This window comes from Hippocampus comes, unplaced genomic scaffold (genome assembly GCF_001891065.2).
Source record: "Hippocampus comes isolate QL1 unplaced genomic scaffold, H_comes_QL1_v1.1 scaffold261, whole genome shotgun sequence".
NCBI lineage: Eukaryota > Metazoa > Chordata > Actinopteri > Syngnathiformes > Syngnathidae > Hippocampus > Hippocampus comes.
This window is the reverse complement of record NW_017805824.1, coordinates 615,106-642,269: the sequence shown is the minus strand read 5'-3', so window position 1 is coordinate 642,269 and position 27,164 is coordinate 615,106. Positions and strand designations below refer to the sequence as shown.

At 42.5% G+C, this 27,164-nt stretch overlaps 2 protein-coding genes across 3 annotated transcripts; one reads left to right on the top strand and one right to left on the bottom strand.

Moving 5' to 3' along the window:
* Positions 1–85: 85 nt before the first annotated feature.
* Positions 86–20,192, bottom strand: tex9 (testis expressed 9). Of its 2 annotated transcripts, none has more exons than XM_019886782.1 (12): positions 20,131–20,192; positions 4,369–4,433; positions 3,721–3,784; positions 3,570–3,646; positions 3,219–3,261; positions 2,093–2,142; positions 1,859–1,998; positions 1,476–1,567; positions 1,216–1,389; positions 585–719; positions 344–478; positions 86–276 (listed from the first exon to the last, which is right to left on the bottom strand). In XM_019886782.1, exons 2-12 carry the CDS (start codon positions 4,407–4,409, stop codon positions 199–201), a joined length of 1,029 nt encoding a protein of 342 aa, XP_019742341.1. In that variant the 5' UTR covers positions 4,410–4,433; positions 20,131–20,192; the 3' UTR covers positions 86–198. The 2 variants fall into 2 exon arrangements, with proteins under 2 accessions (XP_019742341.1, XP_019742340.1); XM_019886781.1 differs by lacking the exon at positions 20,131–20,192 and adding an exon at positions 4,774–5,140.
* On the top strand, positions 7,748–25,590 carry LOC109525903 (DNA-binding protein RFX7). Its single transcript, XM_019886776.1, has 10 exons — positions 7,748–7,927; positions 8,048–8,409; positions 11,377–11,410; positions 15,685–15,776; positions 15,857–15,979; positions 17,737–17,853; positions 18,265–18,349; positions 18,473–18,686; positions 19,972–20,255; positions 20,554–25,590. The coding sequence occupies exons 2-10, from the start codon at positions 8,276–8,278 to the stop codon at positions 23,617–23,619; spliced, it is 4,149 nt and encodes a 1,382-aa protein (XP_019742335.1). The 5' UTR covers positions 7,748–7,927; positions 8,048–8,275; the 3' UTR covers positions 23,620–25,590.
* Positions 25,591–27,164: the final 1,574 nt, after the last annotated feature.

The window sequence follows — 27,164 nt, the reverse complement described above, 5'->3', positions numbered from 1 at the left end:
CAACGCAAACGCTGTTCACTGTTTGGTCAAAATATACATACTCAAGTTAGTTGTTTAAAACTACAGAAAAACAGACAAATATACCTTGATGTGAAGTCCTTTTTTTTATTAGGTACCATTTAATGTGTGTAGAGAAAGGACATCAAATACATTTACAAAATCCAGTCTGACTGTACAGAGACAGTTTTATGGTTCAAACTATGTTTTGCCCCAGTCGAGGGCCTTCATGAACTCGTCCTCCGTGAAAGACAGCAGCTTGGCAGCTTCAAGATGCATCTGCACAGAAAGACATTTGAACATGACCACAAACGGATTGTTTGCCAGTAAAAGACGAGGAGGGCACCTTTTGTCTTTTGAGAACGTCGATCAACTTGAGCTGCTTCTTCAACCCGACGATGAGCTCCCCTTTCTGCTTTTTTAGCAGTTTGTTTTCTGCCAGTAGATTCTCTCGAGTCTGCTGTTCTTCACTGGATTTGTCCTTGTTTGATGGAAAAGATACAAATGACTACTAGCAACAGCAAAAAAAAAAAAAACAAGTATTTTCGTTCATCCAGAGTCAGTGTTTGAATAATAAGCCCACTTGCCTTGCTCATCTGTTTGGTTTTGGTGAGTTCCGACTTTAAGCGTTCCACCTCATCCAGAGCTCTGGTCAGACGAAGCTCCACAGTGTTGTGCGCAACTGCTCCTTGCTTGCTGGATTTGTTAAGCTTCTCCATTTCCTGCAGGTCACATTGCATCGTCAAATATCCAAGGTGGTCTATCAGGGGTCGGTCAACCACCACGCCATCTGCCACCAGCTGCGTGTTTTTTTTTTGGGGGGGGGGGCTGCTGGGTTGTGTTTTTTTTTTTTTTTGATCAGTTGTCTGCTTTAAGGCAATTTTGCATTGCTGAATCTGAAAATGACTGCGGTTTCTGAGGATTTGAAGGCTGGATAATCCCCACAACGTTCAGACTGTATTTCATTTCTTACATGGAAGGAACCTAAGTCATAAATTTCACCTAAATAAAAGTTTTAAAACTGTTGTCGAAGATTAAATGCAACTGTGCTAAAAAGTTAAATACAACTGAACTGTAATCGGGTAGTGATTCTTTTGTGGCTTATCATATGCTGGATTGTTTTTAGCATGTTTCACAAACACAAGATAGTGGCCCTCTTCTTCCATTTTCCTGTATGAGCCCCTCATCGGAAAAAGTCCGGAGATCTCCCTCGCTTACCTTGTGCAAAGCAGACACTTGCAGCTGAAGGCTGTCGCATTTGACGGCGGCCTCGCTTTCGGAAGCTTTGAGCTTGTCCATCTTTGTCTGCTGGATGTTGACGGTCCTCTGGAGCTTGATCCGATCCTCCTCCAGCTGCTTGACTTTGGTGTTCAGCTTGATGTTTTCATCATCCTGATCCAGCCGCAGTGACAATGAGGATCTCTGTCGCTACCTACTGGTGAAAGGCGGCCAATACATTTTGTTGGACGCAACTGTACCTTATTTTTTCTTTCGCTCAGAAGCTGATCAATTTCCTCTTGCATCATCTTGATATTGGCCATCAGGGCATGAATTTGTGCACATGAAACGCCTGAAAACAAACAAACTAGTCAAATACAGTCAACAGATTCACTTTTGACCTTCAGGGGTTGTTTGCTTTTTCAAGCCACTTTATTTGACAGGTGGAAAAAAAGGGATTAAATGTACAGTAAATTTATACTGCTATATATGACTAATTTTAGACTGTAGCAAAATATCATTTCCTCAGTGTTGTTCCAAGAGCAGATATAATAAAATATTGACCAAAATCTTCACTTTAGTGATTTTGAGATTCCGTGTCATGTATTAGTTATCGCAAGGATGGATGTCAAAAGCCACAAACCAGTCCCTTCATTGTCTCCGTCATTGAACACGTTGTCGTAAGAGACCAAACGGTTCATCCTGTCCTCCACATTTTGTATCGTCTTCGCCACGAAGGACTCGGCCGAATCTCCCGCCGCTCCTAAAGCATCCCCGCAAACACTAAAAGTCGACACAAAACCAACGTTACCGAGGGAACGTAGCCGGCTAACGCATCATGACCTCTCCTGTGGTCATTCCGTCTAATTGAACTCACGCTGGGATCGAATGGGGCTCTTCTGACTTTTGTGACTTTTTGAGCTCCACCTAAGAACGGGTCGTGAAATGCGTTCCTGTTATGCTGTGCATTTACTTTAGAAGAACTGTTAGAGGCACATTTCTGAACTAAATATTCTATGGTGGTATGTAGACAGCAGTTTGAGTGCATATTAGCTACCGTATTTTCCACACTAAAAGGCGCACTGGATTATGAGGCGCACCTTCAATGAATGGCCTATTTTGTAATTTGTTTCATATATTGGACACACCGCATTATAAACGCAATCTACAATGCATCCACTAGATGGAGGTACGCTCAAGGAAACACCAGCAGAACGATCAGATGTCAGTAAAACGTACTTAATAAAGCAGTGACACAGTTCACTTAACCAACAGCAAGTTATAACATTGACTCGTTAACGTTGAACTCTCTTGCCGCTGCTCTATGTCTGTGTTCAACTGCGTAACCCGATCGCCTTAAGTTTGAACTCTGCGTTGTAAGCATGTCTCTAGCAAGGAGCCATTTTGGGGGTCGACATATTATCGCACACAAGGTGCTGTGAGCTTTTAAGAAAATGGAAGCCTTTTAGGTGCGCCTTTTAGTGCGGAAAATAAGGTAATCGTGATGTCCAGTTTAAGGTCCATATACTAGTACCTTCTTTATCCTTGGTGTAGTTGAATGACTGCCTTCCTCTAGTACTAGTCTTCATTCTTCTACTAGTGCGTTAATTTGTCTACATTGCTCTTGAGCTGGATAGCAGTTTTAAGCCATAGTGAGAAAAACACGTCTACTAGTTGAGGCTTGAAGTGTCACAAGTGATGCACCGTAGTTTACCAATAGTGTTCAATTGCGTACTAATGGCCCAAAAGTGTCACGATAGTGTCACTATATTTCTAATAAGACTGCTGTTCCACTAGTGCAGCCTCGTGGTTCTACTAGTGAGCTGAATTGTCTTACTAGTGAGGACAAAGTGCATACTACTGCATGGACCTTAACCCTTTCATGCATCCTGTAACCTGATAACATGATAAGCTGTCCATTTTAGTGACTGCTGTCCCCGAAAAGGTTAAACTGGATATAAAGAATTCTGAATAAATAGTCCAGCGGCTTTTCCAAGTGGTACCTTGCGAGGCTTTGGCACAGGTGTTTCTCTGTCCTTGCCGTTACTGGAAGAGAATGGAAATTTTTTAAAGAGACATGAATGAAAACTGGTCATAGATTCATTTTCTATTGCTGACTTTGGTCGAGAGGCAGGGTAAGTCATGGACCTGGTTGTGGGCTTATTGTAGGCCACGTAGAAATAAACAATCACTCCCCCTCACGTGTACACCTATGGTCAATTTAGTTTACAATGAACATCATGAGCATGTTTTTGTAATGTGGGAGGAAGCTTTAGAAGATCCATGCAAGGAAAATACTGCGAGGCAGTTGTGCTAATAACTCCCAGCCCATTTGCTCGATTGGTAATGATCACCTTGGTGCTTTTTCATCCTCCAAATCCTTGAGCGGGAGCGTACTTGAAGGCTTGGACAGAAAATCATCCCGGTCTTTCTACAAATATGTAAATAAATAACATCACATTACAACAAGAGTCACATTGAGGTGCATTTGTGTAAAAAAATCACCTTTAGTTGATCTGCTTGCATGACCAGATTTGCCGCTTTGGCCTCCAGCTTTGCATTTAGCAGCCTGAAGAAAATAAGTGCCAAAAGTTAACAGTACTGAACACCAACTTTTTTTAGGAAATGTGTTTAGGGTCTTTGCCGACAATCAAAACGGAGGGCTGATATTGCTATTTATATTAATCAAAAGTCTCCGTTGGGTCAATGTTTGGACACAAAATACACTGAAAATTTGTATTCAAATTAAAGGTGCATCAATTAACTGAGAACAAATTGATTATTGAATGAATTATTTTTGATATTCAATTAATCATTTCGGTACAACTTACAATTGTCCAAAATCTGAGAATTTCAAACTCTCAACAGAAAATTTCTGTAATTCTTCATGAAAACCGACTGACTTTCGGGCTGAATCAAAATTACTATTTGCAAACACATTTTATTTTTAAGAACAAAGACCAACAGTTTTGCCCATTTTCTGACATGTTACGGACCTCCATTTTCTGCACTGTCAATTTGAAATAATGTCCCGTTTTTTATTTTTTTAACACAAGGATGGAAATTCAAATCGATTAATCTGCGTAAAAATGGACAAATGAATCAATGGTTAGTTGCAACCCTAATTACAACCACGAAGCAGAAGGCTCCTACTTGTATTTCTCCTCCTTCGCCAAAAGGTCACTCGCGGGCATCTTTGGTCTTCAAAATTCTTCGATCTGAAAGTAAAATGCGCACAATGGCTCAATATGACTCAAACGCAAGGGGGGAAAAACGTTATTTTCTATACATTTCGTAATGGCTCAATATGACTCAAACGCAAGGGGGGAAAAAACGTTATTTTCTGTACATTTTGTCCAACTAAACGTTCTAAATTGTGTCCAAATAGGTGTTCACTGAGATTCAGTACAGTCCAACAACCCTAGTAAAGAAGCTAAGATAGCATTTTTGCTCATTTTTCTTTTAGCATAACAAAAACATTGGTGAACGCCACACGTAAATAATCATTATAAATAAAGTAATCTATCGATATATTACTTATGTTATTTAATGGCTTACCAGGGCGACGACGGAGTGGTCGTTTCCACAAAACAAAAAAACCCACAAAAAAATAACGAGTATCCTGGTCGCCTAGCAACCGCCGCAACAACCCAGAATTGAAACAGATTACTTGAGTGGTGGGGCTTTTCTGTTTACAAAGGGGCTTGCGAGACTACAAAATAAACATACACATATTATTAAATACAAAAAAGAAAATACGTTTGGTGCGTCATCTGACTGCTCTTATCGCGTGGCTGTGATGCGTACAAGGTGAAATAAATAAAAGATGAACCGCAGCATAAACTGAACCTGCTGACGAATTGTTTGGCACTGCCGCAATTTTTACGATGTTTTTTGTTTTCTTTATGTTTCATTTCACTCATTCGCTTTGCATTCGCGAGTAGAAAAGTCGTGAAAAACAACTATTTCGTGTATTACTAGAGGGCGGCACTGGTTAGCACGTCCACCTCACATTGCAGAGTTGCAGAGTTTGACTCCGGCGCCTGCCTTCCCGTGTGGAGTTTTCATGTTCTCCGCGTGCCTGCGGGGGTTTTCTCCGGGTACTCAGGTTTCCTCCCACATTCCAAAAACATGCATGGCAGGTTAATGGAACACTCTAAATTGTCCTTCGGTGTCATTGTGACTGTGAATGGTTGTTGTTTGACGACTATGCTGTCCTGATATTGGCTGGCAACCAGTTTAGGGTGTGCCCCGCCTACTGCCCGAAGACAACTGGGGATGGGCTCCAGCACGCCCGCGACCCTTGTGAGGATAATCTGATCCAACAATGGATGGATGGAGAATATATAATAGAAGTAGAATCGTAGAACTATTTAATTGAATATGTTAGTTATTCATGGTGATGAGAAAATACTTTTCCAGACAACAGTGCTATGATGATGTTTAGATCCACATGACATCACAGGGGACCATAAATCATTTAATAACTAATTGGTGATATATTATGTTCGAATATATCAATACATTCATTGTAATTGTATTTTGAGTCCCATTGGTTGAACTCAGCACCAAAGTCGCATTTCACCCAACAGCAATCACTTTTAACCCATATTTGTGTCATTCAATCCCAACCCAACATGCAGGGTCACACCCATAATCCAGCCCAGCCGGTCTATTGTAACCACTGATTGAGTCAATCCAATCTTTGGAATGCGTAGGGTGATGCAATTAATCCAATTTTGGTTATTTTGAACCCAGTAGTTTTAAAGGTGTTGTAGCCACAAGTTTTACTCCTAAAAGCAACACTGTATTTACACACCCAATTCCAATCAAGCTGAGAATTTGTGTAAAACATAAATAAAACCAGAATACGATCTACATCTAATTGAACACACTCCAAAGGCAAGATAATTAATTTTCAAACAAATAAACTTAAAAGAGTTTTATGGCTGAAACACATGTATGTATGTATGAAAACAGGTACAGGTGGCAAAAAAAGACTGAGAATGTTGCGGAATGCTCATCAACCACCAGTCTGAAACATCCCACAGGTGAACAGGCTAATGGGGAACTGGTGGGTGCCATGATTGGGGGGTGGGGGAGGAGATTCCCTGAGTTGCTCAGTCATTCATAAGCAAAGATAGAGCAAGGTTCACTTCCTTGTTAACAACTGCGTGAGAAAATAGTCGAACAGTTTGAAGACAATGTTCCTCAATGTACAATTGCAAGGAATTTTGGGAGTTCATCATCTACGGTCCCTAATAACATCAAAAGTTTGAGAGAATCTGGAGAAATCACTGCATGTCAGGGGCAAGGCTTCACACTTCAGAAAACCAATGTCAGTAAATACAGTTCGACGCCAAATCCGTAAGGGCAATTTCAAACTCTGTTATGCAAAGCAAAAGCTAATTATCGGCAACATTCCAAAATGCCACCGGCTTCTCTGGGCCCGAGCTCATTTAAGATGGACTGATGTGGTCTGACGAGTCCACATTTCATATTGTTTTGGAAAATTGTGGACGTCGTGTCCTCTGTGGCAAAGAGGAAAGAACCATCCAGACTGTTATGTACCCAACGTTCAAAAGCCAGCATTAATGCTGAAAGGTACATGCAGGTTTTGGAGAAGCCAAACAAGCAAATTCTTTTTCATGGATGTCCCTGCTTATTTCAGCAAGACAAAGCCAAGCCACATTCTGCATGTCTTACAACCGTGTGGCTTCTTAATAAGAAAGCGCGGGTAGTAGACTGGCCTGTCTGCCTGTCTGTCATTGAAAATGTGTGGCGCATTATCGAGCATAAAATATGACAACAGACACCCCAGACTGTTGAACAGCTGAAGCTGTACATCAAGCAAGAATAGGGAAAGAATGCCACCTAAAACGCTTCAACATTTTGTGTCCTCAGTTCCCATGTTTTTTTTTTTTTTTATGTTGTTAAAAGAAAAGCTGATGTACTGTAACACAGTGGTAAACGTGACCCTGTCCCAGCTTTTTTTTGGAACATGTTCAAGCCACAAAATTTTAAGCTAATGGTTATTTGCTAAAAGCAATACAGTAGTTTATCATTTTGAAAGGTAACTATCTTGTCTTTGTCGTGTATTCAATTAAACGTAGGTTGAACATCATTTGCAAATCATTATACTCTGCATTTATTTATCCCAACTTCATTGGAATTGGTTTTGTATTCTTGCAAGTCACTGTAACATTAACACTGCTCTTAAAAAAAGGTTAAAAACTTAAAATGTATTGCACAAGTGAAATACAACTATCATTGCAATAGTAATATTCCTATTAGAATTAAATTAAAATATCATGTAAATAAATGACAAAAAAAATACATGTCTTAAATTTTCAATGACAATGTATTGTACTTTAAAGTTAAACATGTAGTGCACATGAAAGGTAATTAAAAAAAAACGTTTTTTTTTTTGCTTAATACTGACTATTTTATACACATATTTTCTTTTGTAACATTTTCATACTGTATCGAGGAATGAACTGGCCCATTTGTGCGTTTTGAAAACTAGATGTGGCTCTTGAACACAAGTGTGCTCCCCCTGCTCTCTCTGCTGCATAATACTGTTAAGTGGCATCATTACGTTGCGCTTACGTATGTCTTGTTTTTAATTGCTGTGGACGTCACTGCGCATGCGCGTGTCTGACAGTTACTACGCGGCGCACATGCACATGCAGTCTTGGAGAACTCCCGTAAGGTGAGAAGCACCGGAGGGACGAGCTTGTTGTTCCTCACACGTCCGCCCACTGCTTGGAAATTTACGTAGTGTGTCCACGCAGCGGCGAGTGAGTGTTTGACGTTTCTTTCCCATGAGGAGGACTGCAAAGTGCGGCGGGCTGGAGGGGCGAGATGTCGGAGGAGGGCTGCGGGCTGACGACGACGACGACAACAACAACAACAACACGGCGAGCTGTTGATGATGACGATGTGCGCTTAGCTCGGCAACGACCTCCCCTTGTTTAAAGCCGGCCAGCCCGCCTGGGCGAGTCGGCCCTTCCAGGGGCTCCTCGTCTGGTGCACCGCGGTTCAGACCGGTACTCCTGCGATGGCCGAAGAGGACGCCCAGCAGCAGCAGCAGCACGCGGACCGAGGGGCGGGTAGTTTCCAGCCCGGTCTGCTGTCCGGGCTGCAGGGCGCCGAGGCCGGGGCTCTGCAGCTCCGGATCAAGAACTCCATCTGGTGAGGGGCGCCCATACTTGCACGTTTGGATTTAACAACTTAGATTTTACATGAGAAAATCTCACGGTCCACTACCAAACAAAATTGTCCCCAAAGGTGGACACTCGGGTGACTTGTACCTTCTGCCATCTAGCAGAATAACATGTATTTGTTCTGCCTGCCAATACACGTGGCTGGCACAGATTAAAAAAAAAAAAAAAAAAAAAAACATTATTTGCAATAGATAAATAATTTTTTGGGGGACAATTATGTGAAAATTGATCATGTCACACCTGATGATTTCTCAAAGTAGCGTTTGGGAAGCACTGCTTTTAAGCATGGTGTCCAAATGGCATGCAGGTCCATTTATATTGGGTCACTGATTAGCAAACTAAAATTAGCAACATGACAAGATTTCCCCATATTGCCGAGTGTGGTGGAACTCGCCATTTGAACCCGAGTACAATACATCAAGAGTTTTGAAAACCTGGATGACGGGTTTGCGAGAAAGTTATTTTTTCTTTGTGTGTGTGTGTGTGTGTGTGTGTGTGTGTGTGTGTGTGTGTTAAAACAACAACAACAAAAACCTGTTGTGTGATACCACCTTTTAAAAATCTGTTTCAAAACACAACAACAACAAAAACCTGTTGTGTGATACCACATTTTAAAAATCTGTTTCAAAACACTTACCTGTTGTTCTTCTACCATTTCAATTTTTCTGCTCCTCGGAACCTCCTGACAAATTCCAGTTAAAAATGACCATGAATAAGCACATAAGGTGCGAAATTAGTTGGGGTTCTCCAAATCAACGAGTCAAAAAAACTTGACCTTAGTAGCAGAAATGGAACATTATTCATGAGAGAGGAACATTTCTTTTCAGAAAAATAGGGAACATACGCTGCGATTGGCTGGCAACCAGTTCAGTGTGTACTCCGCTTACTGCCCAAAGACAGCTGGGATAGGCTCCAGCATGCCCGCGACCCTTGTGAGGATAAGTTGATTAGAAAATGGGTGGATGGATGAGGTAATGTACATTAGTATTGTACTTTTGCCACCATCTTGGGGCATCTCTTGAAAGAAAAAGTAGTTGAGTTTGCACGACTGGCTGTCTTGTGTTGTATTATTTTGTCATTTTATGTTAACTGTTCTTTTGATGGCGGCGCGGGCACACGCACAGTCCTCTCTCTCCTGTGGTTGAGAGGAATGAAATTTCATCTGTGCTGTATGTTTAACATGTAGCACATTTGACAATAAAGTTGACTTGAACTATAGACACAGTACAGAAGTAACCTTTTTTTGGGTTTTGGGTTGGGGGGGGGGTATTTATTTATTTATTAATCAATCACAGCAGATCTCAATCCCTGTCTCCTGAAAATAGCAGGAATTCTTATGGTTGTGTTGAAACCATTAATCGAACACAAACTACAATCCCAAAATATTTTAAAGGGGAAGTCAAGTGGAATTTTTCTTGAAAATGTGTTCTGTGTGCTCCCACTATCCTAAACACGTTATTCTGATTAATATTTGGTTTGTGGAATAGGAATTAAGCAGAAAAATCCACCAGTTTGTTTCCATCTGTCGGGGCGGCCATTTTGTCTTGTACTGCCATACATATAGAGCATTCAAATGCAAAGGCCATCAACTGCCATTCAGAAAAAAAAACAAAAACAAAAAAAAAAAACAAGAGCCACGCCTACCCCAGCTGACCCTAGAGCACATATTACAGACCTGACAAATAGATACATAGATTGCAAAATTGTAGCGATTGTCCGTGGTTGCTGGTTTAAAGTCACATTTGGACTGAAATGACCCCTTTCTGTCAGAACCTAAACAAACTTGCGCACTGCCAGTTCATGTTTCAAAATGTCGGAACTAGGAGTTCCATACGTCTGAAGACAAGGAAAGTTACTTGCCACTGAGCAGGTGATGGGAGCGGTGGCAGTGAGGGTTATCGTTACCCCAGTATCGAGACTGGGATTTCACGGATCCGTTTAATCTCTCTCAAGTACCAGTTCGTCTCTTATCTGTCAGTTGAAAGAAACAGATCAGAGGTCTCATCCAGAGTGCCTGCTAAATGTGTCCTGAAAGCAAGCTAACGAGAGATCCCCGGCTTCCTGGTAATAGCAAATTAAAGTGAACTGTTCTCGGCGCAGCTTAGGGCCACCGCACTGACCCTTGCCGAGCCGCTGTCCTTAAATGTGACCCGCGTGTACCTTCTGTCTCGGTGTAAACAACAAGATGACCTGTCTGCAGATTAGGAATTAAACCTGGACAAGTCTGCCCACCGCCACTGTTGCAATCCCACTATGAATCAGCGAAGACAGTGCAGCAGCCGTTTATTGTCAGCCAACTATTTGGGAAATAGACCGTGTGCATTTTCATAACCTGTGATAGGTCCAGTGGATTTTTTTAATGTGGAAAAAAATGGCGAGGCACCGTTAAAACAACATTTACATCACTTACTGAATATCTTTGGTGCACTGTCTCACTTGACCCTAACGGATACTCCGCTGTTTGGTCTTTGTTCTATAAACCCTATATAGTTAGTTTGTCTGCCTCATATTTCTGAGGTTCTGAGTTAGAATCTCAGTTATGGCCTTTCTGGGTGGCGTTTACATGCCCTCCTGTAAAAACTTGAAAAGGAAATCAAATGAAATGAAATGTAATGTTAAGAAATCTGTTTGTTGAGACTCCTCCTTTTTTCCGAAGTTTGCAAACATTTTGTGCTATTGAACGCAAATGAACTCATTTCATGTTTGAAACTAGTGTACCTTAATGTTGGGATTGTAACAGGTGAAGAGAGAATATGAACCGCCTTGTCTTTTTACATGTGACTGCTTGTGTGGTGGGCTACATGACCTGAGAGATGCTGAAGGGGAGGGTCAACTCATGCCAGACATTCCTCTGCTTTATAAATAAATCCACTAGCGCTCGTGTTACTTAGCAGCCTACGAGCATACTAATTTTTCGATTATCTTTTCATTTCAGCAAAACGGTTCAGTCAAAAGTGGACAACATTCTGGTGAGTATTCTTTCGGTTTCAAACGTACTTTGTTGTTTTCATTATGTTAAAATACAACTTTAAATGACTGCCCACATGACCGCGATCAAAATAAGGGATCAATATGTGACTTTTGATCTAACTACTCGTAGTTAAGGTTGGTGTTTTATTTAGTTTGGACGTTAGTGTCGAGCACCGGTGTCAAAGTCAAGGCCCAGGGGCCAGATCTGGCCCCCCACATCATTTTATGTGGCCCGCGAAAGCAAATCAAGCATGTCAAAAACCATGATGCTTGCTAAAGTTTGAACCAAATTTTTCAAATTGTCAAATGTAATTCACAATAGCAGTCATTATTCTTGACTTCTGATTTTAAAACTAGTTATCCATCAATTCGTTGTGTACTGTATATGTAATATGTGGAGGTGATTAAACATTTATATGGTTTCCCAAAATTCATAACGGCCCTCCAAGGCAAACCGTGACTACAATGTGGCTTGCGGCAAAAATGAGTTTGACACCCCTGGGTAGAAGGAACAGTTGGAGGAAGGGCCTTTTCTTTTCCCATGTACAAAGCAAGTTCCTTAAATGCATACAGGGCGTCCTTGATTTAGGACGGAGTTCACTTTCCACAGCTGCAACATAACCCAAATTTGTTGGGGCGGCTGTTTTGCCTCGAGTCCATTTAGCATAATGCTAGCAAACAATGCAAAATGCTATCGTCGGGTGAATTTGTGAATAGTGAGCTGCGACTAGGCAGGTTTCACTGTACTTCACTTTGTGTCGCTGTACTGGCATGGTGTCCCAATACTTTTGTACACATTATGTATGCGTTCCAAGCCAAGAGGTGAACTGAATGCAAAGTATCCAAGTTTGAATTCTATTCATGAGCCTCCCATGTTGCCCACAGCAAAGATAACATTTAGCAGGCATCTCATCATCCTTGCTTGTCCCTTTATCCTTGAGCATCATTAGTACACAGTGCCGCGCTCGGCTGAGGAGGCAACGTCAAGGGCAAGTGAGACGTAGCTGAGCGCGATGAATGAATGAAATGATGAATGAACACCAGGCGAATGTGTTCAAAACATGCCCAAAAGAGGGTGGCTTTCAGGCTTGATTTTGGGCTTTACTGTACTGCTAGGCAAAAGACTATTCTTCTCTCTAGAAAATGTGGGAAAACTTTGCCTGTTTGTCTTTCCATAATACTGATCTGTGTCTATGTAGGTTACACAGATGTGATTAAACAAAGCCTTGCAACAGCAGTCCCGGAGGCCGTGCGTAAGGTTACATGTTGGGTGGGTTGCACGAACGTGACATGAAGGCATGTCAGTCATCGCAGTACTGTTGCTCACCACAAGGTGATTCTACGACGAGCGGTTATTTTATTTCGTCATCTATTCAATCTAATCAAACCCTGCATTCAAATGGCATCTGTGTTTAGCTCAGTTTAGGGAAAATTTCAGTTTCGGGATGCATTTTTCAATAATGGAGAGGGGATGCCTCATCAACATAACTCATTCCTGGCGGGAGGTAGTCAAGGTTATCTTGACCGGCACTGTTACTTGCCCAGTGACAGGTTCCAAAATGGCTACAGCGGAAGAAAAAGATCTCCGCCCATGTTTGTCCATGTCACTTATTGTGTTGGGGCGGCCCGGTGGTCCACTGGTTAGCGCGTCGACCTCACAGTGCAGAGGTACCGGGTTCAATTCCAGCTCCGGCCTCCCTGTGTGGAGTTTGCATGTTCTCCCCGTGCCTGCGTGGGTTTTCTTTGGGTACTCCGGTTTCCTCCCACATTCCAAGAACATGCATAGCAGGCTGAATGAACACTCTAAATTGTCCCTAGGTGTGACTGTGAGCGCGGATGGTTGTTCGTCTCTGTGTGCACTGCGATTGGCCGGCAACTGGTTCAGGGTGTCCTCCGTCTACTGCCCAAAGACGGCTGGGTTAGGCTCCAGCACCCCCGCGACCCTTGTGAGGATATGCGGATTGGAAAATGGATGGATGGATGGCCTTATTGTGTTGATATTTTGTCTGATATGGCCATCTCCAGCCGTCCATTTTAGTCCTCGTACCCATTATGTGAGCTGGAGTCTACCCCAGTTGACTTTGTGCAAAGGTTGGGGTACACGCTGGACTGGTCACCAGTGAATCACAGACAAAGAACTATTTACACTCACATTGACTTTGCTTCATTTTTTGAGCGTGAGACAGGTGTGGTAACCACTTGTCGTAGCTCAGATGTTACTTTGGGTTGGGTTCATTACCCGCCGCTCCGGAGGGAAAGTATGGAAATTGTGTCTGACGGCAAGGCCAATTCACTCCTCGAGCACTGCCGAGTAGTGCTGCTTTAAGTCACAGCAAGAAAATTCTTGCTTCAAATCTGGCTTTGATTGTGGTTATTCATTTATTTATTTTTGTGTTACTTGTGCTGCGTGGATTCAGTTCAGATAATCCAGTTTACTCCCACAGTCGAAAAACTTCTATGTTCACTGAAAGACTCTTAAATCAGTCGGTGTGTTCTCAGAGCATTGAATCAACCGCAACTGGACAAGCAGGTTTCATCAGTTCATACTCAAAAGACGAGAAAGGTCTAGTCTGAGGGCATGTGGAGGATCCATATTAGCCGTCGTTAGTATTCCATCCAGTTTTAACAATGATTATGAAGGCCAGAAGTGGCTGTGTCTTCTTTGTTATTTAGGAGCCACAGTAAATGACTGAATGTCTTTGGACGGGATGTTGAAACAGGATTAATTAGTATATGTGAGAGATGGGTGGTGGCGTTGACACCCCCCCCCCCCTGTTCAGAGATGGTTCTTCAACCTTGACTAATCTTTCCAAGCATCTGTCTTTACTGTCTCAAGTATGTACATTTTGGTCCTTCAAAAATGCTTTTTCGTTTTGACATGGAGGAAGACAGCTGAAGAGTTAGACTATTTCAGAAATGCGCAGTGGCTGCTTGGCTTCTCCAATACATACATCAGTGCATACACAGGTTTGTTTTTCTGGGTGGAGGGTGTTCGGATTTTGAGGGGTACCGCGGCCTTTGACCTAGGCCAGGTCGAAAGTGTACCGAATGTTGTATCGGTCAACTTGCTTCTGAGTGAAATGTGATTGGTTTTCTGTCTGTTTCGCACTTTACACACCGAAAATCCAAGCCGTTTTTTTTTTTCAACATTTTACCGGATGGTTGTCATGTGATTAAAGTACTGTACTGATACGTGATGGGTAGACTGAATTCGACCCGTCATTTTGCTATCTTCCAAAACTATCTGAGGCGAAACACTGCAGGAGTGTGAGGAGAGTGTAAAGTTTAACACTCAACCCAGTAAGTGTGTGTGTGTGTGTGTGTGTGTGTGTGTGTGTGTGTGTGTGTGTGTGTATATTTTTTTTTTTTTTACAAATTATATTAACATAGTCGGTAAACTGAAGTCCCTATTTCACCAGTGCTTTATCCGGTCTGTTCATACTTTTGCTTCTTTTGCTTGGTATGACACCGCTGTGACAGACAAAAGGCGCATTGCCCACAATGTCAAGGTGGCTGCAGATTTATGGGTGTCCCACAGACTCTCTTGTTGGGTGTCTTGAAAAAGCAGGTCATGCTAAAGACTCATATAGCAGTTTTCCACGAAGGACATCCTTTTCACCACTGTTTTCAGGTCCTTCCCAAAGATTTTAATTCCCCTTAAACTCATTCAATGCCGAGAACATTTTTTTTCAACTTTTCTTAAGAATCCAGGCATTCAATCCCAGGTATTTCTTAATGCATTTTGATTTTTTTTTCATGTGGTAAGGTAAAGCAGGTTCTGAATATGTCTGGCACTGAATGGGTTTTAAACAGGACGACTAGTACCAGAGACTGCTTTGTCCCGAGACCAAGAAAATTGCTCAATGTGTTGGATGACAAAACAGCTGAACTGTGACGGGTGTGTCCGCTTTTTGATCTGGTGACTTTTTAGGATTTACACCCTCTGCAAGACAACTTTCCCTTTTGTGACAAAGAACTGAACTAAACACCACTGTGTAATTATGCCATTATGCGTACGTTAGCGGTATGAACGTGCACTTCAAACACAGAAACATTCCATTTCGGTGTGCTCGCAAATCTCGACTCTGTCATTATACCGCCAATTTACTCGGAAGCTGGTGTGATTGACAGATGATCAGCCCATAGTGTCAGATAGAAAGATACGGATGGGTGGATTGATGCATGCGGGGAAACACACAACCTTTGCTCTTTGTGGAAGACTGTGTTTTCTGATAACTTAACATTTTCTTTTTCCACTTTGCTACTTCCACAGCAAGATGTTGAAAAGTTCACAGACATCGAAAAACTCTACCTGTACCTGAAGTTGCCTTCGGGTCCCATCAGCAGCTGCAGCAGTGAGAAAAGGTAAACAGTAATACAAGTGGCGGGTGGTGCGGAATGCGGACCTTTTTTTTTTTTTTTAATGAGTGATTGCATTCTCTCAGTGATCAGAGTGCTGTGTCATCAAGCCGCATGCAGCAGATGCATGCGTTCAACTGGATCCGCAATCATTTGGAGGAATACCCAGAGACCTCGCTCCCAAAACAGGAAGTTTACGATGAATACAAGTGAGTGCTTTCAAATGTTTTCCTTGATAAGAGTCAAGGTGTTATAGCTACCGGCCACAGCACTTCATTACAACCGCCAACATGAACATCAAGAGTCCTCCAAATTGCTGCCCGGCTGAAGCGCCATTATAAATAGACGCCGCAGCCCCGAGAATCGTAGAGCAGCATGTGCTGGTAATATTAGAATGGAAAGTCTGAGACAGCCATTCTCTGGCAGTGTTACATAACTGTCTTTCGGAGTTGACTAAATTCAGCCCCCCCCCACCAGATCTATTGGCGCCTTTGAGGTGGACAGGTGAAAAGGCTCGAAGGGATCACTATGTGCACCACTCCTAAACATAAGCCGTTTTCATCCCCATTTCATTTTTATTTAATAATACTGTCACCCCTCTCAACATGACGGTTCCCTTTCGACAGCTTCACTGCATCGCAGATTTTATTTCTTTTTCACCTGATCTATATTGCCGATGATGCCTTCTCTCGCCAGATATTTCAGTGAATATTTTTCCACAGCGATTGTTAACGACAAACTTGCATCGCGCTAAGCGAGAGCCAGGAAGACAGAGTGTGTAAGACAGAGAATGTCAAAACTTTGGCATCGTTTCATCCTTAATAAAAAAAAAAAAAAAAAAAAAAAAAAAAAAAAAAAAAAAAAACAAAATCAACCTTTCACTCGTGTAACGCCGGTGCAGACCTCATCCCGGAAGGGTTGTAAAAACCAATGTCGAGCAGAAAAAAAAAAAAAAAAAAAGCTAAAGCGCAATATCACTGTTGCTAATGCTGCATATTCCGAAAAAGTGGGAAGACAAATTTGTCCCACTCGGGTTGGACCAGATGCGACATCAAAACATTCGAGGCGAATGTAAACAAGTACGATGGTTGATCCGGATAAATTGTTTTTGGTTTTATTCCTAAAATCACATTTTGACCACCAGCAAACCTGCTTTCATAACTAGTTTTTGTATATATAGTAGGGCGGCCCGGTGGCCAAGTGGTTAGCGCGTCGATGTCACAGTGCAGAGGTATCGGGTTCGATTCCAGCTCCGGCCTCCCTGTGTGGAGTTTGCATGTTCTCCCTGGGCCTGCGTGGGTTTTCTCCGGGTACTCCAGTTTCCTCCCACATTCCAGGCTGATTGGACACTCTAAATTGTCCCTATGTCTGAGCGTGGATGGTTGTTCGTCTCTGTGTGCGCTGAGATTGGGCTGGCAACCGGTTCAGGGTGTCCCCCGCCTACTGCCGGAAGACAGCTGGGACAGGCTCCAGCACCCCCGCGAACCTTGCGAGGATAAAGCGGATCGGAAAATGGATATTTATAGTACCATACATTTTACCAAAGAACTTCATGCAGAGAGATCAATGCTATCACACCAACCCATCTCTACAAGCAGTAGTGTGTGAGTCGTTCTTGTTGAGAAATGATCACTGCAATGCTTGGAGACATCGATTTTGCCTTGATTTTTTTTTTAACCGTCAAATTATTGGCGTTATTCAATGAATCGTTTCAGCACTAATATATCATGGCAGGAATGTGTACATCTTCTGGATTCCATCTTGTGAGCGAGCTACTGTAGTCACAAACTGCTGAAAGCAATCCCATTGTGTGCATAATATGCTGTAATTGAATCCTGTCTTATTAAGAACATTTTGCTTCATGGATTTGTTGTTGTTGAAAAGGAGACAAGTCTTAATTACCGGTAATCAATTTAGTGTACACTGGCTACTTTTCTTCCAACTCTCATTTTCTTTTTTTCTTCAGAAGCTTCTGTGACAATCTCAACTACCATCCACTCAGTGCTGCAGACTTTGGCAAAATGATGAAAAATGTCTTCCCCAACATGAAGGCACGTCGACTGGGCATGAGAGGGAAATCAAAATATCCTTCACTGGAATGGACTGTTCCAGCCTGTCTCTACTCACTGGCCATCTGCTCTTACAGTTCATAAGCTCTCTAAATATAGACGTGAAATGAAATAAATTCCCCCCTCTCAAACAGGGGCATAATACACAAGTGTTGGGGGGGTTCGCTGTGATCTTGACCTTCAGGACGCATAACTCTTTTTTGGGGGCTTGTTGTCCTTCTTTTGACATCTATAGTGAAAAACATTAGGTTCATGACCTTCACTCACCTAGGGTGCTAAAATGTTATTACAGTAAACCACATTTTAATATTTTTTTAGACATGTAATAATGCACAGTTTACTTATACTTTATATATTGACAGTGTTATCAATGCTTAACAAAATCTGTTGCAATTTTACACATATTTATCTTAACACTGCATTACATATTGCTATAGTGGACTGAGGAAGAGGCCCTTTGTTCACTTTCCATGTTTACCAAGTCTGGAGCTACACAAAACCGGAGAAGGAGTGAGCCCATTTTCATCTTTCTTTCTTACAATTCAGAATCAATCTTTGGGTCCTGAAGGATTTTTTTTCATCGGTCTCGGACTGAGACATTGAGATTCAAGCACATATTTGATTGTGTTTCAGCTGCAGTGTGATGGACTAGATTCAGCAGGCCACCTCGGCAGCATGAAGGAGGAGGTTCGCTTCGCTGCTTGTGATTTGGTGTGTGAGTGGGCTCAAAAGGTGTTGAAACGGCCGTTTGAGGCAGTGGAAGAGTTGGCTCGCTTCCTGATGGACAGCCACTACATCAGCAACAAGTCCCTGGCAGCTCTCACCATTATGACGGACGCGGCAACAGGTGTGCAGCCGGCTGGCACCTCATGCACACTTACAGCGACATCTCGTGGCAGTGGCTTGGTATTGCGCTAATTGAGTTGTAACTGGGAGCAGCCATAACGTACCAGTACTTGTTCTACAACTGGGGATGTAATAATATCCAAACGTCACGTTACGAAATCACAATATGAACCTCACCAGACGATAACTATCACGATATTGTGGGGAAGTCGGTAATATAAAAAAAAAAACCCTCACAATATTGTATAAAGACTCAGAATATTGTTAAAAAAACTCACATTGAAAAAAAAAAGCAGAGTATTGTGTTTTTATACATAACTGTGACAAAGAAATAGGATTGGCTAATCATTTTACTGGCAATTGTTCATCTTGACTCAGTGGCACAAAGTATCATGTTCAATGGAATTCACGAGGCTGTGTTTGGCTGATAACACTGACTATTGAGGCACTCAGTGATGCACACACACATTATAAATAGAGTCAATTTGTGGAGGAACTCAAATGTGTTATGTTCCCCTTCATCTGGCTGTTAGTGGTCAAAACATGCCTACGGTAATTCAAATTATACTGGACTAATAAACGAACCACCAGATGGTGCTGGAACAGCATAAAAAGAACTGAAGTGGTGCGTTTAATAGCTTGACATGACGCAGATGACATTGTGGCAATTTTAATATCACGATACTGCTATTTTTGTGACATTCCTTTCTAATACTCTGCCAAAGTTGCCTTACTAGTGTGCCGAAATGTCATTCAGTAGTGGGAAAAAAAATACTTTTAAGGCCCAATCATTCTACAGGTGTGCCCTACAGTGCTTGTACAAGGATGCTAAATTATCTTGTGAACCTTAAAATGGATGTGAACCACAGTGTTAGGATTTTGAATATTCAGTATCCTGACATTATATAATTCTACTAGTTAACATCTAGTGCTTCACTCGTAGTACTAGTATTTTGAGTACATAGTTGTGCCACACCATTCATTATCTTACCAGTATGCCAAAGTTTACTAATGAGTGTGCAGCATTATCAAGACAGATGAACAAAGATACATTATCGTAGCAGGTGAATAATAATTTTCAGACCACAAAATGGTGAAATGGGATCATTTTTTACAGCAGAACTGATGATGTCTCACGACATTACTCACTAATGTGCTCAGGCACAAGTAATTACTCGGGTACATTTTTGCATGGTATTTAATTTGGAGAGAGACTGCATTCTGGTGCTATCACTCCGGAAATGATACTTTTAATTCATGCTATTGTTTTTATTCATTTATTTCAGAAGTGAAGCCTCTGCAGGCAGTTTCAGCTTTTGTGTCCACCACCGACGCACACTGCTTCCAGCCTCAACCGACAACTCTGTCATCTCCAACTGTCGATGCCAAGCAACAGCTCCAGAGGAAGATCCAGAGGAAGCAACAAGAACAAAAGCTGCACTCACCTTTACCCGGAGAGGCTCTGATCAAGGCGGTGGATGACAGCAGCGGGCAATGTGGTAGTCCAGTCTCTCCTTCGCCTCCGCCAACCATAGGCATTGTGGTTGCTGCCGTCCCAAGACCCGTCACGGTGAGAAACAAGAGGGAGGGTTCATTAGTCATTTTCTATTTAACCTATGTACACGTAAAGAAAATACATGACAATAATAAATATTTAACAGAAGGAAACAGATGAAACTGCAGTACTACTGACATGAAACATGAATACCAGTAGTAGGGACAAACGATTTTCAAAAATAATTCAAGTTAGATTTGTTTTCTTTTTCCTCAAAATTGCAATTGCGATTTAATATCCTTTTTTTTCCCCCAAGGTCCTCTTCCCATGTATTTTTTTTCACAAGCACTTTATCGACTTTGTTTGTCTGCAGACACAGCAAAGCGGCCAGCTGATGTCTGCCAGTCCAGTGGGAACCGGGGAGGGCAAACTACTGCCTATAAACTTCCAAGTGGTGACCCAGCCAGTTCAGCCACTGATACAAACCCCCAAAAGCTCCCAGAATATTCTGTCGAGTCCAGTGGGGGAACGCACAGCTCGGCAGCGCTATCCTCAAATCCTTCCCAAGCCAGCGACCACCACTGCTATTGCCCTGTGCTCGCCGTCCACCATGATTATTGCCAACAACCCCATCAAGACCGTGATGACCACGTGTCACGTCAGTCCTGTGAGTCTGGTCAAGATGACAGCCATCTCACTTGCAGCCTACGGCGGCAACGCCACTACTTCAGTTACAAACACCACTTTGAGGCCAGCATCTGCAGGCATCAGCAGCTGTACCATGTCAGACGACACCCTGAGATCCCGTCAGGATATGAGGAGTAGCTCTGCCCTCCCCATTCTGGCCCCGATGACGAGGCCTCAGCAGGTTGACGCCCATGATATCGATGTCGAAATGGAGGTTGAGGGTATCCACAAGAACAGAGAAAACCAAAATGTGAACAGTGTAATGATGACACACAGGGCTGCTAGCGTGCCCATACCTCAAACTAAAAGCTTCCACACCATGAAGGAAACTTCCACCTCGAATTATGATGCAAATATCCCCGTGAGCACCAACCCCACAGCAGTCACTGAAGCTGGCCTTAGCATTGACAACAACACAACTAATACAAGCTCTCTGCACTTAGCTCCCTTCTGTCAGAATATGAGACCTACCTCAACATGCAACGCCAACAGAGTATCTTCATTTGGGGAAGGAATCTGTGCAACGAAGAGCTTCCGGAAGCGCTCAGGCCTCAGTCCCGTCCCCTCTCCTATCAAGAGGGCTTTTCTGTCCCCTCATCCAGAAGAGGGCACTGCTGACGTTGGATACGGCAATCGAAGACCTGAGAGTGCGCCAGTCGCCCAGGAGATGGAGGTGAAAATGAACTCTCTCCTGCCCGGTCAAGTCCATACACTTGGCAATGCCTCTTTCAGAGCCAGCGGCTTCTTCTCTGTTGCCAAAACACAGAACTCAATGCAGAAGAAAAACACTTGCAATCTTATGGAAACGTGTACCAGTCTCGGTCACCCAATAATGCAGCAACCAGAGGAGCACATGATGTCTGACGTGCATTCCATACCGAATACTTCAAATTTGTCAGCCGGTCAACAACATGTTCAGACCTACGCTCACGTGAACCCTGTTTCTGGACCTTCGGATTTTTTGGATCAAGCATCCACGTCAAGCCAACTCCCTATGCAGACAGAAATAGGGTACTTCCCATTTGATGATGATGTCACTCAGGACAGCATTGTGGAAGAGCTGGTCCAGATGGAAGAGCAGATGAAGCTGAACAATAAACAAGAGTTTGGACACGGCGTCACGCTGCAAGGGCAGCAGGCTGTGATGTCACACAACATGATGTCCACCAATCAGACTGTGAACACTTTTTACCATGCTGCCAACAGCAGCGGCGTCAGCAATCTAGTCCAAACACCAACACCAACGCCCACGCCTACGGCAGAAATGACAGGTGCTCAAGGTTTGACCGGAGAGAGCCCCTGCTCGCGGATCACCCCTATAACGCCAGTCGACAGCGCCCTCGGAAGCAGTCGACACACTCCCGTCGGTACTCCTCTCTCCAACTGCAGCAGCACTGTGCCTCCCAGCCCCGTGGAGTGCAGGAATCCCTTTGCATTTACACCCATCAACTCGAGCATGACTAGTTTCCACGACAGCAGCACGGTCTCCAGCAGCCCCGTCAAGCCCATGCAGAGGCCAACAGCCACCCACCCGGATAAGACCAGGCTGGACTGGATGAATAATAGCTACAACAGCAACAATGGGATCTTCAATAAATCAAACAATGCCGTGGGAATCTTGCCCGGCTATCAAGGCCTCATAGATGACCACTTTCAAAAGCCTCACGCCTTCGCCGTCCCTCACGCAAGGCACCACGATGGCCATTTTGGCCGTTTGACTCCCATTTCCCCTGTGCAGCAGCAGGTAGCCAGCATGGCGAGCACGACCAAGCAGGAGGGCTTCGCCGTGCCTGCTCCTCTGGATAACAAAGCCAGCAACCTTCCCGCGAGTGGATCTTTTCGATGTCGCAGTGTTAGCCCCGCCATACACCAGAGGAACTTGGTGGGGAGCACAGGAACTAGTGGCCTTCACAGTATCCACCACACGCAGTGTGTCTCCCCGTTTAACTCTGCGGTAACGCCTGAGGTGTTAAACATTTTAGCCAACAACCAGGGAAATCTTGCGGTGAGCAGCGTGGCTCAAAGGAGTCGCTCTGTGCCCCTCAACATCATGATGCAGACGGAGGTTCGACCATTGCCGGGCCAGCAATGCAGCGGCAAAAATATCGCTGATGTTCTTCTGACTAAGCTGGATGGGGACCACGACAATGCGCGAGGTATGGGCATGAAAAATGTGCCTTCGAGCTACACGGCGCGTATGAATCTCACTCAGATCCTCGAGTCTGAGAACTTCAGCCCAATCCATTTGGACTCCACCAGCACACTCATGTCACAAAGGCCAATTTACCTCAATAATGAACAAATGTTTTTCTCTGCAAGTGATAGGCGAGCACACTCGGCCTCTGGGGGGCGGCAGCAGCAGCAGCAGGCCCAGTCCACACAGCAACCTTTAATTTCACAGCGACAGCAGTTGGGTTTCAGTGGCCCCTTTAAAGACGTCCAACCAGACAACAGCCTTACTACCGGCAATGCGCTGGTGCAACAGGTGTCGGAGCTAGCAGCGGGCGGGGCCGATTTTCCATGTGAACTCAGAATGACCTCGGATCTGTCCAGTAGCATCAATGACCTTAATACACTGGATGCAAACCTTCTCTTTGACCCCAGTCGTCAGCAAGGGCAATATCAAAGTGCAGCTCCGGAAGAGTTGCCCGAACAGGCACTTTTTCAGCAAATCGCCAGTGACACGACACATTCTGGTGGACTTGAGTGGCTTGAGAGCAAAGATCACACAACTGTCGGGCTGATGGGATGAATGCGGAGCCTGTTAAAATCATGTTGAATCCGTGGTGACCGTCAGCGGTTTGATGTTTTCCCACTTTGAAAGCAAACAGGACGCTATCCGGTTTGTCCAGTTTAATTAAGTGCCCACCTGAGCTGAAATAATGCTGCAGCCCTTTTATCAAAATGCTGGTCATTTCTTTTCATGTCATATTTTTGCTGTAACAGCATTTGTGACACAAGCAAAAGCTGGGGATGAAATTCTTACCTTTTTAATGTTTCTCCATCTATTTTATACCAAAAAAAAAAAAAAAATCAATTCAATTAAAAATGTTTTGTATTTTCTGTACATAATTGAAAAATTGCTAAATTTGCAGAATATATTCTACATCGCTGACAAGAATTATCTAGTAAAGTCCCAAGAAATTATGCTCGCCACTGGACTTGATAATAATGACGTGCCCGTGATGTTGTGCAATGTGGATTCGCTATCCAACTCACGTGTGAGCTTTTATACAAATAATGTGATGCAACTTGAAGAGATGCCACATGGGCATGAGGAAATTGGAGCACTTTGTACAGAATATTCAGTAAACATTACATCTAAAAAGAATTATTACTTTGTGTGTGTATAGAAGGTTTAACACCGTGTGTACTTTTCATACCAGGGGTGGGGTAACTGTTTCTCAGAGGCCTTTATAAAAAAAATAAAAAAAAACAAAAAAATTATCATTGTGTCGTACGATAATTTGCGTGTTAAAATTGCAATTCAATTCCTTTGAGGGTGAAATAATATGGCAAGCCTGGATGAAATGCTCACATACGGTCCATGTAAAAGTTCCGTCGGTTTCCCCACCCCTGATTTGTTCAATCTTACATGTAAAGGTGTATCACAAATGGAGTAAACGCAAGTAATTCAGTTAGCAGAAACAATAACTGGATGTCGTGGTTCATTGTCCAATACGTATGCAAATTTAAATCACGACACATAGGTCGGTTGCCTGTGAACTCTCAAATATCCATGAACTCACTCCTTCAGGCCAAAGAGATGCTAGTTCGGCCATTTTCAAATTAGCGTTCGGTTGAAGCCATAATGCACTTGGAAATGGAATCAAAGCAAAATTCAAGTTGCCTGAACCACTGTGTCAACATGTTCACATCATGTGTAACTTGTCATGTGCAAATTAAACAACTGTATATTATGCAATGAGATGATCGACGGATGAACAGTCGTTATGATCGTCATGCTGCACCGACAATCTGTAAATTGTGTGCTTCTCCAACCAAAATGCACCGTGCTTTTTCTCTGCGAGTCCTGAACTAAAAGAGTCCAAAGGCCTTCTGTCCATATCAAAGATCCATTTTAAAACGTAACTTGCACTAACATCTTGTCATCACTGCTGTCTTGAATGGTGGACATAATTGCCGCAGTTTTCAAGGGCTTTAAACAAGCAATGCTGTACGTAGAAGACTTTGCGGGGCAACATGTTAGCACTGTCAAAACGAGCGGTAAAAGTGAGCATTGCTAATTTCTTTATGATTTCCCCTCGTTCACAGTAGGCGTGTTGGTCATTTTATTTATTGTACAGATAGGACGCAATGTGTTGTTGTCAAAACCATGTAACCTTGCACATGTTATGTTGTTTCGAAGGATCCGGCAAAGTGCATAATATTAGCACGGATACAGTTGAATTGTTTTTAGTTCTACTTTGTTAGGATAACTTTCATGGTATCATGCTGTACAAGTAGAGAAGTACAGTTCTTTAAACTTGTGTTCATTGTAGTTTTGAACCCTAAATCTGTAGTTTTTTTTTCCTTGTTGAGCTTTTGTGTGTCTATTGTTTAAGAATACTCAATTTGGTTTGCACTGATATTTATTTATGTTCTTAAGACTTTACTGCTCCTCTTGTAAGTGATTCAGTTATGTTGCTGTATCAGGTGAACAGCAATATATTTTATGTGCTTTTTAAAGGAGAAGTGCTTGGTTTTTAAAGCTTGTTGTTTTTTTTTTTAAATATTTGAATAAACCATTTTCAGTACACCAAAATTGGCATTGACTAAATGTCTGCAAATCACAAAGATGCGCTACGAGTACCACGAGTAGTACAAGGGCTCATTTAACATTAAAAACCCCAAATACAACAAAACTTATGACAATGACGCTTGCATACACCCCATTTATGCATTTAAAAAAAAACTTTTCAACTACACTTTTTAACTCATTCAATCCCAGCCATTTTCACTGGAGCATCCCCCTCAATCCCAGCGTTTTACTGGATTTTGACTGATCTTGCAAGGCCCACAGAATATTTGGTTCTAATGCTATATAAACATGGAGCGGGACAAAATAAAGTTTGGACTCTCTTCTTTCAGCAGAAAAAAAATGTTGTTTTTATCTTTTTCCATTCTTCAGCAATCGGCATTACAAAATGGCTAAGTTTCATGAAAATGCCGATTCCTGGGCAAAAAACGGAGAAAAAGAGCTTTTTGTAAAAGCATGCATTTCAAGCACGTGAGGCACCACTGTCACCTACTGGTCGCTTTTTTACATGATTTACACTGCAAATGGCTTATTCTCATTCACAGATTGCATCAGACCCTCCTCGTCTCTATGACGCAAAAAAAAAAGACTTAGACGTACAAGTACGTCCTTGGTAGATGGGGCCTAATTTTAAAAAGACATACAAGTACGTCTTGTGGAATGAAAGAGTTAAGTACAGTTCAGTTGTATTTATCTTTCAAGAGCAACACACTTATTTGCATTGTCTTATTTAACTTTTTGAATGCTTAATTGCAATATATTTGTAATTGAATCAAAACTATTTTCCCCCTGTATTTAAACCATATGATATGCATAATGCTACGGTGGCTAACAATAACATACATTTTAGTAATAAAACCTTGGTCTTGTGTTTGACGAACACTTAGGATCGTTGCTATATTTTAATGTGGATCAGTAGAGTACTACTTAGAGAACTAAGTCTTTATTAAAAGTAGTGTAAAATGTTTAAGTGCTTGGTTGGACAAAAGTATCAAGACACAAATACCAATACATTTTGAACAAATGTGTATTTAAAACTTTGGTGAGTGAGTAATATGCTTTTCGGTCCCCAATTCACAAACCAAAGTACCTTTAAATCGTCACAGGTGTTTTCCACTATTATGACTCACAGACACTCCATTAAACAACCTTCAGGTGTAACTAGTGGCATAAATAATGAATGTGTTCCATTTAGTTAGGCAGGACAGCCTGCAGGGAGGCGTGATGTTTTAACCTTAGTCACAGTTTCCATTAACTCCACTTAACTGTAATTAACCTACAAATTGTATTAACTCCTCTCAGGCAGTGCCAAAACTCTAAAATACTGTTTTGCAAAGGCAGAAATTGTGAATGGATGGGACCAGCCACATTTTCACACAGAAAATTGGTCACGGCTGGTAAGAAATGGATAGACAATTCTGTTTATGTACATATTTTGCACAGTTAATTTGACAAACTATAGTCAGTTTTGTAAAATGGACTCTCACGCATGCTGTATTATTAGAGAATTACACATACAATGTGTTTACAAAAAAATA

What these genes read in the sequence shown, in the direction of transcription:
- tex9 (XM_019886782.1), bottom strand. Translation starts at nt 4,409, where the DNA reads ATGCCCGCGAGTGACCTTTTGGCGAAGGAGGAGAAATACAA. An exon ending in CTGTGCCAAAGCCTCGCAAG is followed by an intron (nt 2,143 to 3,218) that starts GTACCACTTGGA and finishes ACCCGTTCTTAG; the next exon opens with GTGGAGCTCAAAAAGTCACA. An exon ending in ACGTTCTCAAAAGACAAAAG is followed by an intron (nt 277 to 343) that starts GTGCCCTCCTCG and finishes CTTTCTGTGCAG; the next exon opens with ATGCATCTTGAAGCTGCCAA.
- LOC109525903 (XM_019886776.1), top strand. Translation starts at nt 8,276, where the DNA reads ATGGCCGAAGAGGACGCCCAGCAGCAGCAGCAGCACGCGGACCGAGGG. An exon ending in CGGATCAAGAACTCCATCTG is followed by an intron (nt 8,410 to 11,376) that starts GTGAGGGGCGCC and finishes TTTTCATTTCAG; the next exon opens with CAAAACGGTTCAGTCAAAAG. An exon ending in CCGTCCCAAGACCCGTCACG is followed by an intron (nt 20,256 to 20,553) that starts GTGAGAAACAAG and finishes GTTTGTCTGCAG; the next exon opens with ACACAGCAAAGCGGCCAGCT.